Source organism: Lepus europaeus, chromosome 2 (genome assembly GCF_033115175.1).
Source record: "Lepus europaeus isolate LE1 chromosome 2, mLepTim1.pri, whole genome shotgun sequence".
Classification (NCBI taxonomy): Eukaryota; Metazoa; Chordata; class Mammalia; order Lagomorpha; family Leporidae; genus Lepus; species Lepus europaeus.
Window position 1 is genome coordinate 5,117,027 of NC_084828.1, and position 17,809 is coordinate 5,134,835.

Genomic DNA, 17,809 nt, shown 5'->3' on the forward strand with positions numbered 1-17,809 from the left:
TTCAAATACGTGCTTCTCTCTTTTTTTTTTTTTATTTATTTGACAGGAAGAGTGATAGACAGTGATAGACAGAGAGAAAGGTCTTCCTTCCGTTGGTTCACTCCCCAAATGGCTGCTATAGGCGGCACGCTGCACCGATCCGAAGCCAGGAGCCTGGTGCTTCTGCACCGATCCGAAGCCAGGAGCCTGGTGCTTCCTCCTGGTCCCATGCGGGTGCAGGGCCCAAGCACTTGGGCCATCCTCCACTGCCCTGCCGGGCCACAGCAGAGAGCTGGACTGGAAGAGGAGCAACCGGGACTAGAACCCGGAGCCCCAACCGGGACTAGAACCCAGGGTGCTGGCACTGCAGGCAGAGGATTAGCCTAGTGAGCCACGGCGCCAGTCCAAATATGTGCTTCTCCTTAAACAAGAATCTCCACGTTAAAAGGAAGAAGGGAAAACCGACTGCCCTCCCACGACTGCCCCATCCCTTCTCCGGGTTAGTCTCCCGGTGAACTGGAGCTCCTGGTCTCCCCAAAATGGTTCACGCTTGCATCACGGCTCCTCTGTTATTCCGTCTCAGGTGCGGGGGTCCCCCAGTTCCAGCCAATCGCCCTGAACGGCCGGATCCAGGTGCTCAGCAACGGGTCCCTGCTGATCAAGCACGTGGTGGAGGAGGACAGCGGCTACTACCTCTGCAAGGTCAGCAACGACGTGGGCGCCGACGTCAGCAAGTCCATGTACCTCACCGTGAAAAGTAAGGAGGAGCAGCGCTCCGGGTCGCTCGCCTGCCCTTTGCGGGGAGGGCAGGGCTTAGCTTTCTGCTTGTCTCTGTGCACACCTGGGTAAAGGCTTTGACGTTTGAAGCTTTGCTGGTCAAACACACAGCTGAAGAAGGCGGTAAAACTCCAGCCCATGGTTGACAGCAGGCCCGGGGCCCCTCCTGTCCAGGGTCGGCAGCCATGTTCGTCTTTCCTTCTGTGCCCATGGCCATTGGCATGGGCTGTGGGCTAAGCCACCGGGTGGCTTCTGCCTTCAGCACCCAGGTTTCCAGCCTGTTCATTTCACTGTGGGAAAGCCCACGGTGAGATCCCAGGTGTGTCCTTGACGGAGGCTTATTCTCATACAGTTGATGATTCGCAAGCTGCCTTTCCTTTTAAAGATCTTTTATAAACAAATCAAGTGCCTGGGAGCCTCATTAGCGAAACCAGACAGCTGGAAGACCAAAGTGGGCAGCAGTGAGCTAAGGGGGCTGTGCTGCTGGTGTAGGAAAGGGCACCTTGCCATGAACCCCCCTCTCACTGTGCCCACTGAGCTACCAGAGGATGGCCACGCAGGGACCCAGCTCTCGCTGAGTGCTGCTTGTTGGCCAGCGGTTGTACCCCAGCTGGCAGTGAATGGGTTGTCCATTGAGAGAATTTTCTCCTGGAGGAGCCGTGACTTCTTGATCGAATGTCTTTGTTCTCTTGTCAATGCCTTCTGCAACTTTTCATTCTGCTATTGATAGTTTGGAGCGAGGTCCACCATATTGTTTACCAGAATTGTATTTAAAGCTGTCTGCCGGTGGTGTGTATGTGTGCGGGAGTGTGGCACTTCCAGGCTAGCTACACAGAAACTGCTCTCCCTCCTAATTCACTAAGAATTTCTTTTAGTTGTCCACGATTTTTAACAAAACCATGAAAATACTGAACTATTTGTTAAACTTTGATATTGGTAAATCGACGAGAGTTCTGAAATGGGGTGGTTTGGATGTGTTTCGCAAATATTCAATGCATAATTTTTGATTCTAACTTCTCTGATGTGAAGGGACTGAATTGTGAGAATCTGAGAACAAATCATGGTGTCACTTCAATTCAAAGCTGAAATGACACTTTTCAAAATTTAAATCAATGAACTATTAAAGCCACCAGAGGGAGGAGGGCCAGTGCTGGCCAGTGTGGTTCCAGCTTTCCCCAGTGAGAGGATTATATTGTGCTTTAATGCATTTCAATGTGTAAAGCATGGCTGTGTTCTACAAATAGATGAGTATCTAGGACCTAATTTGTGCAGGGTCTTGTGAAGGAAGAAAAGTCAAACACGAGTCTCATCCTGGTGAATGGGAGAGCCCATGTTGGGGAAGGGGAGATGAGGGTCTCGTCCTGGTGAATGGGAGAGCCCATGTTGATGTGGGGAGATGAGGGTCTCATCCTGGTGAATAGGAGAGCCCATGTTGGGGAAGGGGAGATGAGGGTCTCGTCCTGGTGAATGGGAGAGCCCATGTTGATGTGGGGAGATGAGGGTCTCGTCCTGGTGAATGGGAGAGCCCATGTTGATGTGGGGAGAAGAGGATCTCATCCTGGTGAATGGGAGAGCCCATGTTGATGTGGGGAGATGAGGGTCTCGTCCTGGTGAATGGGAGAGCCCATGTTGACAGGGGGAGATGAGGGTCTCATCCTGGTGAATGGGAGAGCCCATGTTGATGTGGGGAGATGAGGGTCTCATCCTGGTGAATGGGAGAGCCCATGTTGACAGGGGGAGATGAGGGTCTCATCCTGGTGAATGGGAGAGCCCATGTTGATGTGGGGAGAAGAGGGTCTCATCCTGGTGAATAGGAGAGCCCATGTTGGGGAAGGGGAGATGAGGGTCTCGTCCTGGTGAATGGGAGAGCCCATGTTGACAGGGGGAGATGAGGGTCTCATCCTGGTGAATGGGAGAGCCCATGTTGGGGAAGGGGAGATGAGGGTCTCATCCTGGTGAATGGGAGAGCCCATGTTGATGTGGGGAGATGAGGGTCTCATCCTGGTGAATGGGAGAGCCCATGTTGACGGGGAGATGAGGGTCTCATCCTGGTGAATGGGAGAGCCCATGTTGATGTGGGGAGATGAGGGTCTCATCCTGGTGAATGGGAGAGCCCATGTTGACGGGGAGATGAGGGTCTCATCCTGGTGAATGGGAGAGCCCATGTTGATGTGGGGAGATGAGGGTCTCATCCTGGTGAATGGGAGAGCCCATGTTGATGTGGGGAGATGAGGGTCTCGTCCTGGTGAATGGGAGAGCCCATGTTGACAGGGGGAGATGAGGGTCTCATCCTGGTGAATGGGAGAGCCCATGTTGGGGAAGGGGAGATGAGGGTCTCATCCTGGTGAGTGGGAGAGCCCATGTTGACAGGGGGAGATGAGGGTCTCATCCTGGTGAATGGGAGAGCCCATGTTGATGTGGGGAGATGAGGGTCTCATCCTGGTGAATGGGAGAGCCCATGTTGATGTGGGGAGATGAGGGTCTCGTCCTGGTGAATGAGAGAGCCCCTGTTGAGGGCGGGGAGATGACGTAGAAGAAGACAGAGGCTACAAGGTGAAGAGTGAGTTGCATGGAACAAAACTGCAGCAGGGGGTGCCGAGGGAAGCTTCCTGGGCCAAACATCTTGCAGAATGGGTGGAATTATAAACGGCAGTGAGGGAAGACTTTCCCCACATCTCGCTTCAGACCTCCCTACTGGATGTGACCAGGGGAGCCTTGGGGGAGGCCCTAGTGCCCTCCCTTCATGAACTGTCTCTCTCTGGGGACACTGGGGTGACTCCATGGTACAGAAAGCACACACGCTCTAAGAGAACATAGAACTCCGCGCCTAGGGTGTGATTCCCACTAGCTGTGGGGTCGGTGACTCTACCTGGAGGCCTGAGTGTCTCTGTTCCCCTAGTTCCTGGGCTGAAACCCTAACACCCCTGCCCCCAGGCAAAGGTCTTAGAGGTGGAGTCTCTGGAGGGGATTAGGTCACATGGATGGGACTAGGGCTTCATTCTAACCTCATGACAACAGCAGGAAGTTGTCAGCCTCACAACCTGCGAGAGGCCCTCGCCAGAACTCAACCATGCTGTGCCCTGCACCTGGATGCCCAGCCCCCAGCACTGAGAGAACCAAGTCGCTGTTGGTGATAAGCCACCAAGTCTGTGGTGGGTAAAGATGCTACAGAGTGGGAACGGGCGGCATCCCAGCTCAGTCCCAAAGGACACAGGACTTGCAGAGGTCGGGTCAGTGAGGGGACTCCTGGGGGGGAGAGGACGGAGCCCATGCAAGGCGAGAGCAGTCTCTGGATGCTGTTCAGTGCTTGGGGGAGAGCAGAGATGGAAATGCTTAACATGAACTTCTAAGAGAGGTGATTCCCACAGTTGGCTGGATTTCAGACTGGCTGAGACCATACAACATGTTCTGAGAGGTGTTTTTGAATAAGCTAATGGTGCCAGCTTTTAATATCTCATGGTTGGTTTTATAAACTATGTCAGCCTCGAGCATCTGGTATGTTTCATCCAAATCAGAATATCCAAATTATAAGAAGTAGAAAATCTTTTAAGAAAGGGATCTAAAAGCCTGAAGACCATATATACAGGGGAATATACTTTTTTCAAATGACTTTTTAAAATTTAATTTAATTTAATTTTTTGACAGGCAGAGTGGACAGTGAGAGAGAGAAAGAAAGGTCTTCCTTTTTCCGTTGGTTTACCCCCCGATGGCCGCTGAAGCCAGCGCACTGCAGCTGGCACACCACGCTGATCCGAAGCCAGGAGCCAGGTGCTTCCTCCTGGTCTCCCATGTGGGTGCAGGGCCCAAGCACTTGGGCCATCCTCCACTGCCCTCCTGGGCCACAGCAGAGAGCTGGACTGGAAGAGGAGCAACCGGGACAGAATCCGGTGCCCCAACCGGGACTAGAACCCGGTGTGCCGGCGCCACAAGGCAGAGGATTAGCCAAGTGAGCCGCAGGCACCAGCCCTCAAATGACTTTTAAAAATCTCAGCAAGTAGGGAATGCAGCATGACTTCTGTGTGTTCCTTGTATGTTCGTTTGCCCAGCCCCTGGGGTTACTTTTATGGTTAGGGTTAGGGTTATGGGTTATGGGTTATGGGTTAGGGTTAGGGTTAGGGTTAGGGTTAGGATTAGGGTTAGCTTAGGGGTAACAGTGGTAACTGGTGCTGTGTGTGTGATGGAATCTCCATCCAAGTTGCCACCTAAGCCATCTTTGTTATCTCTAGCCGTTGTTAACTGTGTACCTTTCCTGTGTGCACCTCACCCTCACCCTCACCCCTTCCTCCTCTGGCCCTTGCATTTGATCTCGGGACATTTGTGCATTCTTTTCTCTTATCAGAAGAGCTACGCTGTGCTCAGGGGCTCGCACATGTACATGGGGTGCTGTAAGGGAACATTCCTTGCCCAATAGGAGCACTCCAGGTGCCAGTTCCGCGGCATACAGCGAGCAGTCCTTCTGCAGGCTGTGGCACACGGGAAGACATCCTGATGGTGCTGTGTGCAACACCTTCCAGAAAATCCATCTGGGAAAGAAAGTTAGAAGCCACAAAATTTGCAGAAGAGAGAAGCGGGAGGACTCCCACCATCTGAGGCCGGGGACGGTGGCCATTCATAGCCCACTCTGGAGCAAGACTTTGCCCGCCTGAGGCCAGTGTCGTCTTCCTAGCCCCGGGGGTTAATGAGTTATCACTACAGCGTTTGGGTCTTCCAACAGGAAAGTGAGAAATTGGGCGGGAAGGAAATTATACTGCTCTACATAAATGCGTTCAGGCCGCTCCCTTCTCTAAGTCGTTTGACACAGTCGTCCATGCCAACCTTGCAAAGTCAACGTTGGCGGTGGGCACGTGGCCTAGCAGCTACGATGTCCACGCCCCACATCGAGTGCTTGGCGTTGATCCTTGTTCTGGCTGCCGGCACCAGCTCCCTGGAGCACAGGCAGCCAGGATGGGATCCTGCCACCCACCTGGAGACCTGGATTGAGTTGCTGGCTCCTAATCCCAGGCCAGCCCTACTATTGTAGCCATGTGGGGAGGGCATGAGCAGATCGGGTCTCTCTCTCTGTGCCTCTCTACTAATTAAAGTAAAAAATAAAATAAAACATAATTAAGCATTTAAATAATAACACATGTAATAAGAGTATAAAAAATCAGTTCAAAGGGAGAACTACTGCCTGAACAGGCGACATCAGCAAATTAAGGCAGCTCTTACACACTCGGCCTTTACAGAGCAAACCTCTTGGGGCCAGCATCCTGCGTGGGCCCCGGTTCAAGTCCCGGATGCTCTGCTTCCGAGCCAAGTCCCTGCTAATGTCCCTGGGAAGGCAGAGGAAGATGACCCAAGTGCTTGGGCCCCTGCCACCCACATGGGAGACCCAGATGGTGTTCCTGGCTCCTGGCTTTGGCCTGTTCCAGCCTCAGCTGTTGTGACCACTTGGGAAGTGAACCAGCAGATGGAAGATTCTCTCTCTCCTTCTCTCTCTCTCTTTCTGTCTCTGTCTCTTTTTCTCTCTCTGTAACTCAAGCTTTCAAATAAATAAACAAATAGATCTTTAAAAAGCAGAAGCACACCCCCCCTCTCCCCGCCACCAACAGGACCTGCAGGAACCAGGTACTGGCTCAGTCTCCCGTCCAGCAAGTTTTATTGCTACTTTACCTGAAAAATTGAGCATTTAACAATGACCACCCACTGCCAACATGCCTGGTCTCTGGAGTCAGCTACGAGGAGAGCCGGTGGCTGAGCAGGGAGCCCTCGGCAGGGCAGGGAGCCACACACACACACACACACACACACATACCCGCAAACCCTTCCCTCCGGGCTGGTTTCCCTGCCTCCATCTCCATTGTCTCCCCAATCCTAGTTTATTAGTTACCAGAAACCACCCCAGGGCTGGAAATCAAACACCCCCACCCCAGGCCGGTCAGGGGCCACAGACCCCAGGCCATGCCAACAGGATGGGCCTGGTCCCCATGCCAGGGACCCCTGGGGTCTGGGGCCCCTGGTCTTTTATGCTCAGCACATCTGGACTCATGGGGGAGGGCCTCCCGCAGTTTCTTTCAGAAGCCAACACTGCGCCCGACCTCTTGCCGCCTGCAGGTCCCTGGGTTTCTAGGAGCCCTGATTTCCGTGGGCATCTGCAGCCTGCCATGAGCAAGCCGCTCTTCCCTGGCCGGCCGCTCTGCACAGGGCCTTTCTGATCCCCTCGTGCAGCCTCAAAGAGCTGGCTTCTCAAACAGGAAGGCAGCGCCCTGCGGGGCCAGGGACTCTTGCATTCTAATGAGCCCGGCCCCCTGGAGCAACCCGCAGCCTCCCGCCCTTCAACCCCTCAGGTCGCCAGAGCTCTGAGCTGTTGGATTGCATGTACACACGTGTGTGCAAATGTGTATGTGTGTACCAACCCCTCCACTTTGCTCACACAGTCCTCAGGGTCTTGGCTTTCTGGAAAGTTCTCCTTGGTGTGATTTGACCATGAGCCTTTACTTGACTTACACACTCAGGGTGGGGAACCTTTTTTTTTTTTTCCTGCCAAGGGCCATTGGATATGTATAACATTATTCGTGGGCCATACAATGTCATCAACTAGAAAACAAGCCTACAGTAGATGTACTGAATTTCCCACAGCTGGGCGGTCCCCAGCCCACACCATCCCCTGCTGAAACTCCCCATCCATGCCTGCATGTCCCCTGTAGCCTCTGTCACTCCCCGTCGTCACCCACTGCCACTGGGACCCCGCTTTTCAGGCCAACCCTGAGTCGCCAAGGTCAGAACCTCCTTCTACAGTGCTCCACGGGGCTCCTGGGAGGCCCCAGCTGCCCCACGGTGAAGCTGGGGTGCCCCTCGTGGGTCCCACGCCAGGCTCTGCACTCGTCCAGGCGCGAGGGACCAGCCTCGTTTTCCTCTGTTTCGCTCTCATGAAGAAAGGAGACGTTTGAACTTGCAACACCCTTAGGTTACACGCACTGTTCCTCAAAGTGGCCGGGTGTGGCTCTGGGTCCCAGAGCCCCTGCCTCAAGGCTTCTGAACCCGGACCCCTCAACCCATAATCCGCGGGGACCCCAGGAGCAACCGTTGAGTGGTACGTGGGATCGCCTGTGTTGTTCCGCGAGGAACCTGGAGCCGTCGTGATGGCCTCGGCCGATTCCAGGCTGCAGAGGTCGGGAGCCTCCCTTCTAGAAAAGCACCCCTGGATGGGCTGGGTGCTGCCCACAAGGCGGGACCCGGTGCCAGGACTGAAAGGGGCAGGGCAGAGGGGTCGCTCGGGGGCTGAGGAGGAGGGAGCAGCCACGGATCAGGACACACGCCAGGCTCCCTGCACACTAGGTTTTGGGGTCACATTACCTTGGCTGCACGCCCACACACTGCGGCCTTGGGCGGCGTGTGGCACGGATGCATCAAAGCAATGTAACCTAGCAGGGAACGGTCGGGCTCCACACCTGTCCTGCCTGAGTCCTCGGCCGGGTACCTGGCGCAGGCTACTCCATCCCCAAGCCTCTGAAAAGCAGAGTACGTGCGGGCAGCTCCCTGCCTCTCGAGGCTCGCGGGAGCTACCCCGTGCCATCGCTTAGCAGGGCGAGGACAGAAAGCAGAAGCAGGACAAGTCAGCTTCCCTTGGTGTTGGGGCCCCAGTGCTGTCGTCTCCAGGACCACGGTGTAAGCCGCTCTCAAATAAGACACAGCCGTGCCTCTGAGAGCGAGGCGGTGAGGCAGATTGAAGGACAACGGTTTGCACGTTTTCCTACGTGCAGAGCCCACCAGCCTCCTCACCCTGCTCTCCGAAGTCGTGTGCAGCATCACGCACACATGTGGCCTTGCTGGGACTGTCTGGGCACAGGGGCAGAGGATGGAGGAGGCGGGGAGGTGAATGCAGTGCCGGGCAGCTCTCAGCCGGCAGACGGGGTGGTGGTCGAGCTCCTTCCACGCTGAGCATCCTGGCCCCGCTCCCCTCTTGGATTTCACTTCCCCAGTCAGCCTGAAACTGCACCAGCTTCGCAGGAACTTGGTCACAGGCAGGGATGCTAGGCGAGCAGGTGCACTTCCCTCCTCCCTCACTGCTAGGGGTTGGCTTCTATCCCCCCCACCCGCCAAAGTTCATGTTGGATGCTGTGCCCTCCTTGTAATAAGGTGCAAAGGGGTCACGCTGGATTATGTCTGGCCCCACAATACAGTAAGACCTCCATCTACCATGGAAAGGAGATGAGTGGATGAGGATGGAGCTGCCACAGACCCAGGGAAGCTACCTGGAGCTAAGGAAGACTCCTCCCAGAATCTCTCCCTGGGAGCACAGCCCTGCCCTCTCTGATTTCCTATGCCTGTAGGTTTTTAAAGCCTCCCAGGCAGTCCCAGGACACACATAGACCCGGGGGGTCACAGAGTCTGCAGGCACCTGTTTGAGGATGTGCGAGGTGAGCTGGATCAGCTGAGCGTGGATGTGAGGCAGTGGCGGGCGCCCTCTCCCTTTGAACACACTTGGTTTAAGGTGGAACCTGAACCAACATCGCCACTCGGTGTTGGCCAGTGAAATCTGGAGAGCTCTTCGTGGAAATTTCCACGCCCGATCGCCTTCTCCCAGGGGACTCTGCCAGGGTGTCCGTTGCCGCAATTCTGACCCCAGCGTGTCTGGTGGTGGCACGTCGCACGCTGGGGCTGTTCTGGTATCGACCTGAGATAAAACCAACGTACAGGGAGGTGGAGTCCAGAACACAGTGTGGCTCACATGGAGCCCCCTCGGAGCCTGCCCTGCACTGAGATGACCTTTGACCCAGGGCACCATTGGCCAGTGCGGGTAAGGGAGCTGGAGGCATCCGAAGTGATATGGGTAAGCAGGGTAGGACATCGTCCAACCCTCCCCCCACCTCCAAAAATCAGACTGGAAAAAAAAAAAAAGATCTCCTAGGGAATGGGGAGTTTAATAGGAGCTGGAAATGAGGGGACTTACAGGGCTGATGTTTGGGGATGTGACGGGAATGACGGGTGAGGGTCTGTGGTCACTCTCAGTCGGGGGCCTCTCTGGGGGCCCTAACTGGTGCCAGTGTCTGGCAGAGGCGGGAAGACAGGCTCAACAGCTTGTTACCAAGTGTTGCCACGGCCGGCACTCCCCCAGTGTCCCCACCCTCCCCTGTGCCCGCCCCTACCCTGCTCCCTTCTTCTGTTTAGAGGCTCCCTTCTGCTTAGAAGCTTAAAAGTTTCTGTTGCCAGTTCGGGGTGACCTCAGCTAATTTGAGGACTCACTGTCCCTGTGCCTTGTCCCGTGATTGGTGTCAGCGTTCTGAGCCCACCATCAATGTCACCCGCCAGGCTGGCATCTGCTGACACCTGTGGCTTCCCATTCCGTTCTTGGGCATGGAGGCGCAGCCCGGCTGCCCCCAAGAGCCCCCTTCCAAGCTTCTGGAGGCCCCTCCCTGGTCAATGCTGACCAGGACCCCATGCAGTACTAGTCATTGCGCGCCCCCTGGTGGCAAGACCCTGTATACGCTGCAGAAAATCGGTGACCCGCCCGGAGCAGGTTTCCCTGGAGAAGGACCTGCAGGTGGGTGAGCAGAGCAGAACAAAGTCTGCAGCGAGGAGTGCACGTCCTGGAGGGAACATTCCAGCAGATGGATCTGCTCGAGATAGGAGCTGGTTTTGTCTGGGAGCAGCAAGGGTGCCGCAGTCCTGGGAATGTGTGTGCAATCCGTGTCTGTGTGTCTGGGTGTCTGTGTGTCTGGGTGTCTGTGTGTCTGGGTCTCTGTGTGTGTGCAGGTCCGTGTCTGTGTGTCTGGGGTGTGTCTGTGTGTGTGCAGGTCCGTGCCTGTGTGTCTGTGTGTCTGTGTGTGTGCAGGTCCGTGCCTGTGTTGTGTGCAGGTCCGTGCCTGTGTGTCTGAGGTGTCTATGTGTGTGCAGGTCCGTGTGTGTGTGTGTGCAGGTCCGTGCCTGTGTGTCTGGGGTGTCTGTGTGTGTGCAGGTCCGTGTCTGTGTGTCTGGGGTGTCTGTGTGTGTGCAGCTCCGTGCCTGTGTGTCTGTGGTGTCTGTGTGTGTGCAGGTCTGTCCCTGTGTGTCTGGGGTGTCTGTGTGTGTGTGCAGGTCCGTGTCTGTGTGTCTGGGGTGTCTGTGTGTGTGTGCAGGTCCGTGTCTGTGTGTCTGTGGTGTCTGTGTGTGTGCAGGTCCGTGCCTGTGTGTCTGGGGTGTCTGTGTGTGTGTGCAGGTCCGTGTCTGTGTGTCTGGGGTGTCTGTGTGTGTGCAGGTCCGTGTTTGTGTGTCTGGGTGTCTGTGTGTGTGCAGGTCCGTGTCTGTGTGTCTGGGGTGTCTGTGTGTGTGCAGCTCCGTGCCTGTGTGTCTGGGGTGTCTGTGTGTCTGGAGTGTCTGTGTGTGTGCAGGTCCGTGCCTGTGTGTCTGGGTGTCTGTGTGTGTGCAGGTCCGTGCCTGTGTGTCTGGGGTGTGTCTGTGTGTGTGCAGGTCCGTGTCTGTGTGTCTGGGTGTCTGTGTGTGTGCAGGTCCGTGTCTGTGTGTCTGGGGTGTCTGTGTGTCTGGAGTGTCTGTGTGTGTGCAGGTCCGTGCCTGTGTGTCTGGGGTTTCTGTGTGTGTGCAGGTCCGTGTCTGTGTGTCTGGGGTGTCTGTGTGTGTGCAGGTCTGTGCCTGTGTGTCTGGGGTGTCTGTGTGTCTGGAGTGTCTGTGTGTGTGCAGGTCCGTGCCTGTGTGTCTGGGGTGTCTGTGTGTGAGCAGGTCTGTGTCTGTGTGTCTGTGGTGTCTGTGTGTGTGCAGGTCCGTGCCTGTGTGTCTGAGGTGTCTATGTGTGTACAGGTCCGTGTCTGTGTGTGTGTGCAGGTCCGTGCCTGTGTGTCTGTGGTGTCTGTGTGTGTGCAGGTCCATGTCTGTGTGTCTGGGGTGTGTCTGTGTGTGTGCAGGTCCGTGCCTGTGTGTCTGTGTGTCTGTGTGTGTGCAGGTCCGTGCCTGTGTTGTGTGCAGGTCCGTGCCTGTGTGTCTGAGGTGTCTATGTGTGTGCAGGTCCGTGTGTGTGTGTGTGTGCAGGTCCGTGCCTGTGTGTCTGAGGTGTCTGTGTGTGTGCAGGTCCATGTCTGTGTGTCTGGGGTGTCTGTGTGTGTGCAGGTCCGTGCCTGTGTGTCTGTGGTGTCTGTGTCTGTGCAGGTCTGTCCCTGTGTATCTGTGGTGTCTGTGTGTGTGCAGGTCTGTCCCTGTGTGTCTGGGGTGTCTGTGTGTGTGTGCAGGTCCGTGTCTGTGTGTCTGGGGTGTCTGTGTGTGTGCAGGTCCGTGTTTGTGTGTCTGGGTGTCTGTGTGTGTGCAGGTCCGTGTCTGTGTGTCTGGGGTGTCTGTGTGTGTGCAGCTCCGTGCCTGTGTGTCTGGGGTGTCTGTGTGTCTGGAGTGTCTGTGTGTGTGCAGGTCCGTGCCTGTGTGTCTGGGTGTCTGTGTGTGTGCAGGTCTGTGCCTGTGTGTCTGGGGTGTGTCTGTGTGTGTGCAGGTCCGTGTCTGTGTGTCTGGGTGTCTGTGTGTGCAGGTCCGTGTCTGTGTGTCTGGGGTGTCTGTGTGTGTGCAGGTCCGTGTTTGTGTGTCTGGGTGTCTGTGTGTGTGCAGGTCCGTGTCTGTGTGTCTGGGGTGTCTGTGTGTGTGCAGCTCCGTGCCTGTGTGTCTGGGGTGTCTGTGTGTCTGGAGTGTCTGTGTGTGTGCAGGTCCGTGCCTGTGTGTCTGGGTGTCTGTGTGTGTGCAGGTCTGTGCCTGTGTGTCTGGGGTGTGTCTGTGTGTGTGCAGGTCCGTGTCTGTGTGTCTGGGTGTCTGTGTGTGCAGGTCCGTGCCTGTGTGTCTGGGGTGTCTGTGTGTCTGGGGTGTGTCCGTGTGTGTGCAGGTCCGTGTCTGTGTGTCTGGGGTGTCTGTGTGTGTGCAGGTCTGTGCCTGTGTGTCTGGGGTGTCTGTGTGTCTGGGGTGTGTCTGTGTGTGTGCAGTTCCATGCCTGTGTGTCTGGGGTGTCTGTGTGTGTGCAGGTCTGTGCCTGTGTGTCTGGGGTGTCTGTGTGTCTGGAGTGTCTGTGTGTGTGCAGGTCCGTGCCTGTGTGTCTGGGGTGTCTGTGTGTGAGCAGGTCTGTGTCTGTGTGTCTGGGGTGTCTGTGTGTGTGCAGGTCCGTGTCTGTGTGTCTGGGGTGTCTGTGTGTCTGTGGTGTGTGTGTGTGCAGGTCCGTGCCTATGTGTCTGTGGTGTGTGTGTGTGTGCAGGTCCGTGCCTGTGTGTCTGGGGTGTGTCTGTGTGTGTGCAGGTCCGTGTCTGTGTGTCTGGGGTGTGTCTGTGTATGTGCAGGTCCGTGTCTGTGTGTCTGGGGTGTCTGTGTTTGTGCAGTTCCATGCCTGTGTGTCTGGGGTGTCTGTGTGTGAGCAGGTCTGTGTGTGTCTGGGGTGTCTGTGTGCATACACGTGTTTGTGCATGTGTCTAAGAATGTGTGTATGTACTCTATGTGCACACACACAGTCCATATTGTGTGATGTTCACTGTGCAAGCATCTGTCTTTCCATGTTCTCTGTCGTTACTGCAAGTCTGAAGAGCTTAATTCTATTTTAGAATGCTTGGTTCAACATAGTTTTTGAAAATTGTGTGGCTGAATTGAGCAGCTTTCCTGCTTTTCTTTAGACTTTTGTGCCCGGCATGCAGAGCTATTCTCTGTCCTGAGGATTTTAATATTCCATATTCGCCATTTTACTCTTTAATACTTAAGGGATTTATTGTGATGGGAACTACAAGTACAAAGCTAATATTTTTCCACAAACGGTTGATTAGTTGTCCTCACACCATTTGTTGTCCAGTCCCTCCCATCTCTGCTTTTCTGAGATATCATTTTAATTTTAGGAGATGGGCCCTGGACTAAGCTTCTTGGTCAGCTCGGGCAGTTCCTTGCTGTATACCTTGGGTGAGTCACAGAGCCTCTCTGTGCGTTGGTGACTTAATTCTAGTGCTGTTGCCTGGCTTCCATGAGCTCACGTGAACACGGATTTCCCAGGACGCAGGAATGAGATGTTATCCCTCCCCTCAGACACAGACACTAACTCAAAACCAATCGTTGCCATTAAAATATGAACCAAAGCTAAAAAGGTCTTAGAAGAAAATATCAGAATCCACAAACATCACCCGCATTTCTCAGAAGTACCATCCACAGTGTGTGGCAGATTGTAAGCATTGCATGTTTGGGATTTTAAAGAGCGACTGTTGGATATATATATTTGCAAAAAAGAACAGAAAGCTGCCTACAAGGGTATTTGACAGAGGCGATGGACAGGCTGTCAACCAGTGGAAGCTGCCGTGTTCACGCGCTGGGTGCCCCTGTGAGCTCTCAGGTCCAGGGTCTTATTTGTGTATTGGGTGTTTTAAATCATTACATCCTTAAGATGCATTCAATGCAGAGTGGAGGATCTGCCTGCCCTTCCTCCCCTGCCATTGGAAAACATTTTGCTGTACCTTCCTGCTTATTTGTCCAGAAGGACTTCAGCGTGATTCTGTGTGCTTCAAAAGCAAACATGGGAGGGTTCAATGTAGCTCAAGTTATAGACTGCCTTGGGGCGGGGCCCACGTGGTGCCCTGGTGGAGACATCATCGGGCGTGGAGCGCACTCACCCTGCCCTTCGTGGGAGTGCTGTTTGCTCCCATTCAGACTTGACGCGTGTTTGTGTTCATCTGTGGAACCTCACGCACCGTGTGGCAATGCCATGTGCCGGTCCCTTCTGCTGGGCTCGAGTTCATGATTTGGTGCTGTTGGGCTCCTGGCCGTGGTCCAGGGTTTTCATGGCCTTAGGGGAGGATGGGGAGGTGCCCAGTCCTTAATGTGCTAGGCAAGTATTTGCTGCCTTCCTATGGTGCGCCAGGCGTGGTGCGAGACGCAGGAGGTGAGCATCTGAGCCGGGAGCTCCAAACCTCTGCCCACCCAGCCGTTCCCTCAGTGACCCCAGCTCGAGTGAGGGGCACACACGCCTTGGGGAGCAGCAGAGCTTCCATATGAGGGCACTGGGAATTCCGTTTTCTAAGCTCACACTTGGGTCTGGCGATTTGAGACAAGATTCAAGGAAGCATCGCTTGGTCCTGGCCGGGGCAGGCAGCGGAGTGTGATTGGCTACTGTGGTAGATCTTGTCCACTGTGGGGAGGGAGCGAGGCCAGCCTAAACTGGTGGCTGAAGACCCAGTGGTCACTCAGGTTGGCCAGAGGAGCAGCTGCTGGTCACATTTCACACTCCGGTCTGCTTTTACTCGTGACAATGGAGGGGTCTTGTTTTGCCCTGACTCGTCTCTGCCAAGGTGCCCTTTTTTTAAAAATATTTATTTATTTATTTATTTGAAAGTCAGAATTACACACAGAGAGAAGGAGAGGCAGAGAGAGAGAGAGAGAGGTCTTCCATCTGCTGGTTCACTCCCCCCAATTGGCTGCAACAGCTGGAACTGCACTGATCCAAAGCCAGGAGCCAGGAGCTCCTTCCAGGTCTCCCATGCAGGTGCAGGGGCCCAAGGACTTGGACCAGCTTCTACTACATTTCCAGGCCACAGCAGAGAGCTGGATCAGAAGTGGAGCAGCCGAGACTCAAACCGGCGCCCATATGGGATGCCAGCACCACAGGCAGTGGCTCCAAGGTGCTCTTTTCTGATATTGGTGTTTTGTGAAGTTATTGAGTTCAACAAGAGAATTCCAAAGCAGACATGGAGTTCCCAGCCCGGACAGGGACAGCAGGAGCCACTTTCCTCCCTCTCACTTCCGCCATCAGACCCCTGCATGGATTCCAATGACATTTATCTTGAAGAGAAGGAAGATAACGGTGCTTCTGTTCAGCTCTAACTGTAGAAGCTGCATTCATAGGGGGCCCCGGGGTGCACAGGGCCAGTTTTATCACAAGCTCAGCGGAAGCAAGCCCCCAAGGCAGCTGGTCTGCCGTGGACCTTGGGAGCAGGTGCATAGAACCAGCCAGCGGGAAGGCAAGGCTTGGCCTTGACCTCTGCCAAGGATGCCGAGAGGCTCGCTGTTCCCTGAGGGCTTCCAGGGCTGACCCTCTGCAGGGAGGGTCTGGGCCACTGGTGTCAGAGCACATACAGGGACCCCGGCTCAGAGCAGAGTCCCAGAGCGGCTCCCGGGCCAGCAGGGCGGGGCCCACCCGGCCCACCCGGCCCACCCATCTTCCGGTTTCTCTGACTGCAACAGCAGAGGGCCTCGGTGTTCAGGCTGTTTTGATTCAAGGAAGTTGAGTGCTGGAGAGATCAAGCCTGCAAGATGACGCTGGTCAATGGGGATCTCCTCCGTGCAGAGCGGGCTTCGCCCCGTAGAGGGCTGTGCGTTTGGTTCTAAGGGGCCTTGCTTCCCCAGAGCTGTCTTTGTTGGCTTGTTCCCTTGCTTCCAAGGCTTCTCTTTGGGGACCGGGTCTGTGTGAGGAACCTGGCATCCATGAATCTCAGTAGGAAAACAAAGGTTTCCCCAAATGAGGTCTTGTTTTCCATTTATACACTTTTGTTCCTATTTAAGGCTGTTAGAAAAGCTGGAGATGTGATTTTCACACATTTTTAAAGACAAGAAAACCTTGAAACTTTTTTCTGGTCATTTTTTTCATATGTTTTCTTTTGTCTTAGTTAAATCTTATGTTTTCATGTGTTTTTTTTTAAGATTTATTTATTTAAAAGCAGATTGAGAGTTAGAGGGATAGATGGAGGGAGAAGAATCTCCCATCGGCTGTCTCACGGTTCAAATAGCTCTGGAGTTCCTTCCCCACATTATGGACATTTTATAGTTTTACCAGCATTTTAAGATGTCTTGAAAGGTTGATTTTGTTTAAAAGATTTATTTATTTGACAGGTAGAGTGAGACGCATCAGGGAGGGGAATGAGGGTCTTTCATCAGCTGGTTCACTCCCTCTAGGACCAGAGTTGGTCCAGGCTAATGCCAGAAGCCGGGAACTCCACCTGTTTTCTAGGTGGGTGGCAGGGGCCCAGGTGGGCAGATGGCCCAGGCCATCTTCTGCTGCTCTCCCAGGCACATTAGTGGGGATCTCGGTGGGAAGTAGAGTGGCCGGGGCTCTAATGGGTGCTCTGATGTGGGATGCCAGCCTCACAAGCCATAGCTTAACCCTCTGTGCCCTGAGGTTGAGTTTTTTAAAAATACGAATTTGAAGAAGCATGCATTGATAGCTAACCATTCCTCACCTTCTGTATTTAATTTTCTGTGATGGCAGAAACATAATTCAAGAATTCACTGTACAAGCGGCTCGTCTTTCTAGAAGCAGGCAAGTGGCCAATGTGGCAGAGAGAGGACTTGACCCCGCACCGGCTGACACGGATGCCAGTGCGGCTTTGTCTATTAACTGCTAACGAGCGGTGTGGCTGCTGGCACACAGCTTAGGTTCTGAGCCTCGCTAGTAGGGTTCACTGCAAAGGGGGTGTGGTCGTACCGCCTCATTTTGATGCTTGGAGCACTGGAGGCTGAACCCTTGCAAGAAACAAAGTGGCTTACAAATGCCAGGACTTCTACATGTGTTTGACATGGCTTTTGCTGTGACCTCAGCAAAGTATGTAGAGAAACACGTGAACCCATTTGCTTTCATGGGAACATCCTCTCGAAAGAACGGTCTGTTTTCTGCAAATCTCAACCCAAAGCATCCTCGCTGAGAAACGTCACAGAGTAACAGAAGGCTAATGTGTTGCTTCTGCACTTTGCTAAGTTCCTGGGTACTTGCTTTATTGTTAATGGTTGATGCTATGCCTGGTTTCTTGTACTTCCTCCATGATATCACAAATTCTGTTTTTTGAAGCAAGAAAGTTGTGATGAATAAATCATTCCTAACCTCGGGGGGGGGGGAGAGAGAGAGAGAGAGAGAAAGAGAGAGAGAGAGAACATGAAGACGTGAGTCTGGGCAGCTTTAAGGAAGTGCAGTTAGCCACGCGTTTGGGAAGCTGCAAGGCCATGTGCGTGGCACCACCTCCGTGAAGGCCTCCCTGGCTGCAGTGTGTAAGAGGGTGGCATCCCGTGGCGAGACAGGAACAGGAGACACCCCAGAGGCCGGGGTCTTTAGAACAGTGTCCAGGGTACCCCAAGCACTACCCTTAGCCCTCTCAGTGCT

General features: G+C 54.3%; 1 protein-coding gene across 1 annotated transcript in view; it reads left to right on the forward strand.

The window, feature by feature from the left end:
* DSCAM (DS cell adhesion molecule) overlaps positions 1 to 17,809 on the forward strand; it is a 707,908-nt gene that overhangs the window by 493,699 nt on the left and 196,400 nt on the right. Inside the window, exon 12 of the mRNA XM_062174789.1 lies at positions 563 to 736. Coding sequence (XP_062030773.1) covers positions 563 to 736 — 174 coding nt within the window. The remainder of the gene's footprint in view (positions 1 to 562; positions 737 to 17,809) is intronic.